This window comes from Musa acuminata, chromosome BXJ1-10, assembly GCF_036884655.1.
Source record: "Musa acuminata AAA Group cultivar baxijiao chromosome BXJ1-10, Cavendish_Baxijiao_AAA, whole genome shotgun sequence".
In the NCBI taxonomy this organism is placed as follows: Eukaryota; Viridiplantae; Streptophyta; class Magnoliopsida; order Zingiberales; family Musaceae; genus Musa; species Musa acuminata.
The window spans coordinates 17,522,632-17,532,226 of NC_088336.1; the positions used below are offsets into that span (position 1 = coordinate 17,522,632).

The 9,595-nt window shown below is 33.2% G+C and overlaps 1 protein-coding gene across 1 annotated transcript; it reads right to left on the reverse strand.

Annotated features, from left to right (window-relative positions):
* Positions 1-122: 122 nt before the first annotated feature.
* LOC103999966 (PHD finger protein ALFIN-LIKE 6) lies at positions 123-4,538 on the reverse strand. Its single transcript, XM_009421876.3, has 5 exons — positions 4,189-4,538; positions 4,036-4,068; positions 3,286-3,511; positions 703-820; positions 123-609 (listed from the first exon to the last, which is right to left on the reverse strand). The coding sequence occupies exons 1-5, from the start codon at positions 4,301-4,303 to the stop codon at positions 331-333; spliced, it is 771 nt and encodes a 256-aa protein (XP_009420151.2). The 5' UTR covers positions 4,304-4,538; the 3' UTR covers positions 123-330.
* Between the last annotated feature and the right edge of the window lie 5,057 nt (positions 4,539-9,595).

Genomic DNA, 9,595 nt, shown 5'->3' on the forward strand with positions numbered 1-9,595 from the left:
AATAATTAAAAATGTTTCTATTATATATGTATATCGTGAGCTGTCATGACAAGAAAAACAATTCGGATTCAGATGGAGTTGAAGTGATCATGATGATTTCGTAGTTCCAAATGACTCAATACTAAAAGTGTAACTGAAATAATTTTCAGATAACTCTGCTATAGTAGAAGGAATGAATAGCCGACGGTAAAGACTAATTCGAGCAGACTCCATAGAGACTGATGAAGCTATGTACTAATAAAATGTGACATGACGAACAGAAAAGAAAAAGGAAAAACAAAAGGTATCAGTAGATCATCTTAAGCTACCATCTGAAACAACCAGAGAGTTTTAGGTCCCCGCTCTCTTTTGACGACAGCATCTTGGGCACCTATAATCCTTGAGTCGTTCATACCGTTCAGGTGTAGTCTTCACACACCGTCCATGATACCATGTCACACACATGTTGCAAAATATCCAGGATTCGCCAAAGGCAAACCTGTTTCCACATGCACCACATATGATACTGCTAGTGTCGTCTCCCATTGTGTATAGTTCAACATCATCCTCATCTTCCTCTTCCTTTTCTATCAGAGACAGAGGCAACCCCAGATTTTGTAGTCCTGAACCCTAGAAAACATGAAGTAGGAAAGAGTAAACTTACAAGATACATGAGGAAGAATGATACATGGGATGTTGCTAGCTAGTGGTAATTGTACTCACACTTTTGGAGCTCGATTCACCCTCGTTGCTCTTACTGAGGGTCTTGGGCATCTTCACAGTTCCAAATACAACCTCATATATAGTAGGATTACTATTTATCATATTGAAAAGCCGTGACCTGTATCAGTTGCACCACAAATCTCCATCAGGAACGCACTGTAGTTCATAATGCATGAATTAACACACATTCGCTGGTGTGCACTACAAAGCAGTACACATAGTTTATGACTTATGAACAAAGCTGAACTATAAAGCAGTACACATAGTATATGTTTTATGAGGCATATGATGTTTTGTCACTAAAGTCACTAGATTTACATATGATTTTTATTGACTTAGAGAAAATCTTACGATAGAATTACTAGAGATTTTTTATAGTGAATTTTAAAAACAAAAGCGGTATCCACTAATTATATTAATGTTATTAAAAGTCTAACAACTAATGTTAGACCAATAAAGAATGCGTCTAGTGAGTTTCTTATTAGTATAAGATTACATCAAGAATCCATATTGAGTTCCTACCATTTTACATTAATAATAAATAACCTTATTAATCACTTACATGATAGATCTCCCTAGTGTATATTATTTGTTAATGATATTGTCTTACTTGATGAGAGTCTTAAGTAAAATTAACTATAAACTTGAGCTATAGTGGCAAGCCTTAGAAACTAAAATTTTTAGATTAAGTAGGACTAAAACTGAATATATAAAATATAATTTTAATAATTCTAAAAATAGATAAGAGAATATAGTTAAATTGAATGGATAAAAAATTATTTTAAGTAAAAGCCTTAAGCATTTTGGATCAATTATTGAATAAGATGGAGAGATCGATGAAATTATTATTCATAGAGTAAAAACAGGATGGTTAAAATAACGAGAGGCATTAGGAGTCTTATGTAATCATCAAATACATTTGAATTAAAAGAATAATTTTATAAGACAATTATGAGATCAACAATGATTTATGGGTCTAAGTGTTGGGCAGTTAAGAAATAACATACACAAAAAAATTGTGTTGCCGAGATGAGAATATTGAGATGGATATGTGGAGTTATTAAGAAAGATAGGAAAGAAATATTTTTATTCATGAACAACTAAGTATCATTCGACAGAGGATAAGATGGTATAGGCATATGTACTTAGGAGATCTCCGAATGCGATAGTCAAAATAGGTGAAATGATTAATGTTAGTGATATAAAGAGAGGTAGAGGAAGATATAAAAAGACTTTAATAGAAACTATAAATAGATCTAAGTACCCTAAACTTAACTAGACATATGGCTTTTTACATTTCTCAATAACAGTAAAAGATCCATATAGTCGATCCAAAATAATTGGGACTTATGACTTTTATTGTTGTTGTTATTGTATGATGTCTTAGTTAATGAAATCTATTAAGAATCATCACTAGTTAATGAATTACAATAGCTTGGGAAACTTCATTCTATACTATGTATTTTCGGTTTTAGCATAAAACAAAAAAATGGGTACAATCGCTAGACTCAAAACACACACACACACACACACACATATATATATATATATATATATATATATATATATATAGGTTAGAATATCAACAATAAGTTCGGCATTAGACATCAATTCAAAGAATTTCAGATATAATAAATTATCTGTAAATAAATAGACATTTGATAATAAATAATAAAAGCATGGCTGAAGTCTTTTCACACACTTAACGACATGTCAAAACAAGGCTTTCATCTTAGTCAGGTCCAAGATTCCCACCACAACAAAAAATGACAATCTAATTCATTATTCATTCGATAGAGTTGAAAATTGAAATGTCAATATGCAACTCTATATGGTTTCATCTCATAGAAGTCTACAATTATTTAATAATTAGCAAAATAGTAAACTATTTGTTTACCATTATTTGGAAAAGGAACAAACTTCACAATAACACCAACAATGCTTAAAATGACATGAAGATATGACAATAGAAAAAACCAATAGAACTCATATTTCATGACATAAATGGGGGCAATATGTAGACTTAAAATCTAATACATTTAACCAAAAGCTGAATTGTTGAAGTTGTGTGTCCAAAGTGCATCACAAAGTACATTAATTATTTGGGAAATGTCTCTAGATAAAAGCAAACCAGACTTCATTTTTACATTAAGCACAGGACACAAACTTCTTAGTATACCCATATAGATATCAGCCTGAACAATTCTTTATATATAAAAAAAAGAAAATCAAAATTATTCATGGTAATACTTGCTAACACAGACAGCCACATAATAATCATAAACGCTATGGGTCGACACAAAGCACAAGCCGATCCATAGCCATAGCAACCACGGACACCAGCCACATCAAACCCAAATGAGAAATTAAACACCAAAAAATCATATGAATCCCTGAATTTAAGTGTCAGAAAAGCATCTAAATGATTATCATAATAGATAAAATGCTGTGATAGAACAGAATAAAAAGAATCTGCCAGTGTTTCTCCAATCCAGGAAAACATCTTAGTGATAAATTGATGCACAAATCTTCAGGCTAGGACAACAAGGTGGTGACTCATAAATCAAATCAAATTTACCATACCTGGTCTCATTATCAAAGCCAGCACGTGCAGCAATATAGAAGGCATAAGAGTAAATCCATATATCGCTATGGATTGCAATATGAGCAATCCAGTCCTTCAATTTCATCTCATCTTTGGCGAAGTTAACCCCTAAGGATGGTTCAGGAAATTCGTGGGGAACAACAGGAGCTTCCTTTACTTCCCAAGTCTCATTAGGATACCCATAAAGACACATGTAGGGTTTTTCTGCAAAATAATCATATTACCAGGAATCATATTCAGTACTGTTCATGATAAATAATAGACGATTTATTTGGAGGTCATAGGACTTCACTTAGTTTTTTATACTGGCAAACAAGAACTACCAGCTGACCCTTATAAACATGGTAATCATATAAATTACAGTAAAATAACTCTCAGAGACCTCGGGAAAATTCAATGTTGCACCAGATTCCAATACAATTTAAAACTGCAAAAATTAGAAACACAGATCCACTAGAAAGAAGTTAGAACATCCTTAAATCAAATCAAAATGCTAATTTCTTCTTAATATTAAACAAGTTCAGGTGTTCAGATGCCTCCACAAAGCGCCTACACTGTTGACTTAAAAAGTTATCCATTTCAACTTAACAGTATCGAGTTTGTGACTAGCGAACGTCAATCAACAGCCAAAACTCCAAGAATTAATAGAAGATAAGTAGAGGGATATGCACAAGGAGGAAAAATCCTAAGCAAAGAGAAGCAGACATAGAGATGGAGGGCTGACTCACCTGGATCGCACTGCTCATAGAACTTAATAAAATCTGCAACATCACCATCAAGAACAAAACACACGTTAACAGAAAAGCAGCAAGAACTGGGAAAGGGATCAAGAACAACAAGGGCTGCTAAAACTTCCAAGAAAACAGAGAGGAAAGAAAGACCAGTGGTGAGAGCCTTGATCAAGCCGGCTCTTCTGCCCAGGAAGTCCCGGAAGAGCATATCGATTGTCCAAGAAGTGATAGGTCTCTCATTCAGGTCCATTGGCGCGCGCTGCATTAAACGATGGGAAGACGAGTCGGGGTCCCCAATGGCAGATTCGAGTGGGGAATTCAACGTAGAAATGAGGAAGGAGGGTAACTTTCGGCGAGGAAGATTAGGGGTTAAGGATAGGGTTCGACGAGAGAGGAGGAGAAGAAGAGGGAGAAAATGGCGGAGGAATGATCTGAGATGGGATTGGCTCGCCGCTCCCGAGTTTGATGATTTCAGGGTGGGGTTATGTCACCAGGACGTAGCCGTGTGACATCTACAGTTGGGTAAACGACTGTTGTCCTGGTGAAACTATGACTTCACATGGGTCGGACCGCCAGAAAAGTTTATCGGGTGGCGTCGGCCATTTCCATGGGGCCTCGAGGTCTCAAGTTTGAAAACACGCTTACTTTATAAATAAAGATATGTCAACTAATTTGGGGATCGATGCAACCTCGTTTGACGTCTGGATCACTCTAATGTGATCTGAACTCGTAAAATTATTTGAGATGTTTTAGAGGTGGAAATATCATATTCTTGATGTATGAAAGATTAACATGATCCTTCTAACACTTAAGTTAGTAAATGTGAGTTCGAATCATTTCAAAAATAGAATCCTTTCTCTTGTTTGAAAATGATGTTTGGAATTGACTTTCTCGTCATAAAGGATGAGAAAGAAGTTTGTAATTGTCTTTCTTATCATAATGAATGATAAGGAAGCTTGTTTCTATTTGCTTTGAATCTTTGTTCACATAGATGGGTGAAGGATGATTTAGATCCCATGTGGCGACTATGTATAATTAACAATAGATTTTCTATCATTTGTCCTCCTGCCCCCTGAAAGCGTGCTTCGAGGCTCTTGTGAAAATGGGTTCAAAGTGCATCGTTTAGTTCATGGGAGCATTTAGGATCTCGTCTTGTGAGTTAGATTTTTTCGACTCAAGTGTCTCGGGTACACTTTAGCATATACCTCTATCGTGATAGATTTCTTTGCACATGCGTCAAATTTTCTTGACTCGCATATCTCAAAAACATTAGTTATGTGTTTCTACTGTAGTAGATTTCTCTTGGCACGAGTTGAATTTTTCGACATACATATCTCATGCATATTTCTCATTGTGTCTCTATCGTGATGAATTTCTCTTGGCACGAGTTGGGTTTCGTAACTCACACGCCTTGGGCATATTAGGACCGTAATGATACTAAGAGAGGAGGGGTGAATTAGTGCTTTTGTAAAGTTATATTTTTAAAAATTTATTTGACGAAAATCGATATCGAAAGTATGCTTAACTTAGAGTATGAGTAAGTGTAATAAGTAATTAAATCATAAAGCAATAGCAATGAAGAGCATAAAGGAAATGCACATCGATCATCGTGACCTATGTCCACTCCAGATTCCTCATCCCTTGAGGCCACCGACATTCATTAACAATCTTCTTTCAATGCGCGAACACCAACCACCTTTGTTACAACTCTTTCTTATTTTCATAAGTTTAGAAGAGAACATTTACAAGTCTCACATATCTCTTGGAACGAGCCCTAAACTTTAAAGAGGAGGAGGAGAATACTTAACACTTTTCAAGAGTTTACAACTTAGAATCACCGGTCTTTTGTTCACTTTTCTTGCTATATCAAGTAAGAATGAGTGAGGTATTTATAGGACCCAAATGACTTTAAAAATGGAGCTAAAAAGTCTCATCCTCGGGTTTTCGAGGTCTTGACGGTACCACCGCTTGCAGCACTAACCATTAGTAATACCACCGCCCAAAGTATCACTTGACAACTTAGAAAACCGTATACTAGCAATACTACCGCCAATCTGGGCGGCACCTTTTAGGATCAAAATGACACTAAGAGGAGGGGGGGTGTTTGAATTAGTGCTATCGTAAAAACCTCAATTTTGAAAACTTCATTCGATCAAACACATATCGGAAATGCGTTTAACTTAAAAACGTTTATAAGAGTAATGAGCAAGTAAATCAGTTTATAATATTAATGAAAAACATAAAGTAAATGCAAACTAATTTTATAGTAGTTCGATCGTCTCGACCTATGTCCACTCCCTATTCCTCTTCCGTCGAGGTCACTAGTTTCCACTAACGATCTTCTTTCAATGAGCGAAGATCAAATATTATATTTACAACTCTTTCTCCTTTTCATAGGCTTAGGAGAGAACATTTATACCTCTATTTTTCATTAAGACCTCACTTCTCTTTTTGGAAGAAAACTATGAGGAAGTGACTCTATACTTCAAGAGAGTTTACACAATTTTTTCTTAAGTATTTTTTCCCCTTTCTACTCTATTTCATACTTACCCAAGCAGAAATAATTGGGGTATTTATAGATCATAAATGACTTCAAAAAATAGAGCTAAAAAAGGTCTCATCCTAGGTTTTCGGTGGCGGTGGTACCACCCGTTGGGTTTTTTTTATGAAAAGTACATTTTATACTTTTCTAGCTCACAAGCGATTCCATCGCCTATTCTAGCGGTGCCACCGCATAACCTAACTTTGGGTCACTAAATAAGTCTCCCAATGGGCCTAAATCAATCCCGGATCAAGCCCTAATAGACCCTTAATTGAGTTAGTATGATTACACCCAAAACTAACTCAATTAGACCTAAACTACTTCGATCTAGATATACATGATTACAAACATAAATCATACGTTGTCTGGCATATCATTGGTTCATTTAGTGCATCGTCCTCTCTTCCAGAGTATTGCCCGATCCATCGGCATGTTGACCTCCCCCAACATCTAATCCTCTTGGTGCAATGTCCGATCTTTTTAGCTCGATGCCCGAACTCATGACACGAAGTCTATCTTCCAGCATATCGATCAATCTTCTAGCCTGACGTCAAATCTTCTAACATGATCTATTTCGGCCCAACATCTGATTCTTCCTGCTTCAATTGATTTGTCTTTTTATGATCGAAGGTAGTCCTACGTCACTCAAACGCTGATTAGATCATAATTTTATTAATTGATTTCATCATCAAAATCCAAGATTCAACAATCTCTTCATTTTTTATGATGACAACCAATTGATGATGAAGTTTAAACTAAACTCCCCTTGTCAATATGATATATTGAAATAAAGTAAACTCAAATTCAAAAAGAGTGATAACCTTTCAATTCAAGTCAAAATAATTTTAATCATAGTTAAAATATCATTATAAATCATAATAACAAATCATTGCATGCATAATTTTAAATTATCAAAATACATCATTACATGCATGATTCTAAAACATAAAATTATCATCACTTTGGGCATAACTTCAAATCATCATTACTTCTCTCTCTTTGTCATCAACAAAAGAAAGAAAGTGTAACTAGCAAATTTTTGAAACATGCAAACTAGTAAGTTAAGTAACTTTTACTTCATTTTAGAATATGCAAACTAGCAAGTTTTTGAGATGTGAAAGTTAACAATTTTTACTTTTTGAGATGTGTAAGCTAGCACTTTTTACTTCTCTTGAGATGGGCAAATCTAAAGATGGGCAATATATCACTATTTACTTCTATTTTGAGATGTGCAAACTAGCAAATTTTGCTTCTCTTTGAAATGTGCAAGCTAGCAATTTTGCTTCTCTTTTGAGATGTGCAAGCTAGCAAGTTTTGCTTCTTTTTGAAATATGCAAGCTAGTAATTCTGCTTCTGTTTGGAGATGTGTAAACAAGCAAGTTTTTCTTCTCTTTGAAATATGCAAGCTAGTAATTTTTTCTCCCATTTTATTATTATCAAAAAGAAGAGAAGGATTCAATGGTAAAAAAAAATTTACATAAATGTTCCAATCATCATATGAAAGATGAAAAATCAATTTAGTAATGGGGTGTACAATTCATGAACATAAATAAGTCATATGAAAATCATGATATGAAAGATATTAATATCAAAGATCATGAAAGATTTAGTAAATACCAAAAAACATAATTCATTTTGACAAATCTCCTCTTAAATAACAAAATTTTTTTTTAAGAGATCAAATAGTAAAATATCTTCAAAAGAAATCTTAAGTTATGAATTCCGAGAAATCAAGAGAAAAATTATGATTCATTTAGATAAATATTCTCTTTAGTAAATATAAAAAAGAATCAATCATATGTGAATAAAAGATCTTAATTCATATAGAATAAATCTCAAGTTATAAATATTGAGAAATCAAGAGAAAAATTATGATCTATTTGGATTAAGTCTCCTCTATAGTAAATAGCAAAAATAATCATAGGAGATCAAATAATAAAATATCTCGATTCATGCATAAGAAATCTCAAGTCATCAAGATAATAATTTAGATAAAACCCATTCAAATTCAATTTATCAAATCATCAAAATTACTTTCTTAGTTCAAGAGATTCATAAAAAATAACATAAATAGATTCATAAATATCTTATTGAAAACTCAATAAGATAGAGATTGAGAAATTTTTAAGAAAAAATGCATTCCCTTTTTTTTGTTTCAATTTATGCAATTAATTTCATACAAGCATACTTAAGTTTTTTATACCAAAACCATACATCATTGTTTAAAACTGAAAAACAAGTTTCATCGTGACAATCATCAAGATCAAATAATAAAACATCTTCAATCAAAAGATTTGTTACTAATAACTCTAATTCTAATGATCTTTCCTTTATTATTGTTGTTTCGGCTAGTGAGCTTTATGAAGTATTTTAGATCTCTGATCAGATGTCTTAGGTATCTACTATCAAGATATTATCTTTTGCTCTTAGCTTAGGTATCTACTATCAAGATATTATCTTTTGCTCTTAGCTTTCGATTGTAAAGATGTTTACAAGAAAGATGGATTTGTTCTAGGCACCTATTTAACTTTAGGTCCCTTATGATTAGATCTACCTATTAACTTTTGGCATAAAGTCATTTATGATTCATTTAGGAACCTAAACTAATTTATGCGAGTCATACTTTTTAAATGAATATTCATAAGCATAATAACCACATCTATCACAAAAATTACACTTAATCTTAGGGGGAACATGTAATGTTAGTCTTTTAATAAATGTGGTTGGCTTTTGTTAAGTGTTACTTATAAAGTCGATTCCTTTCTTTCTATAAACATGACCCTTATTAGTAAGAATCATGTTAATTGATGTGCTACCAATTTTAAATTTTTTTAATGTTTACTGTAATGCCATATTTTCCTTGTTGACTAAGTCTAACTCTTCATATTTAGTACAAGAGGTTAATATATAATTATCATGCTCATTTTTTAATTTTTCAACTTTACTAAAGAGAGAAGCATGATCTTTGTTTAGCAATTTATAATTTTTGCCAACAAACTTAAATTCATCATACAA

What these genes read in the sequence shown, in the direction of transcription:
- LOC103999966 (XM_009421876.3), bottom strand. Translation starts at nt 4,303, where the DNA reads ATGCAGCGCGCGCCAATGGACCTGAATGAGAGACCTATCACTTCTTGG. An exon ending in CTATGAGCAGTGCGATCCAG is followed by an intron (nt 3,512 to 4,035) that starts GTGAGTCAGCCC and finishes ATTATTTTGCAG; the next exon opens with AAAAACCCTACATGTGTCTT. An exon ending in GGCTTTGATAATGAGACCAG is followed by an intron (nt 821 to 3,285) that starts GTATGGTAAATT and finishes CAACTGATACAG; the next exon opens with GTCACGGCTTTTCAATATGA.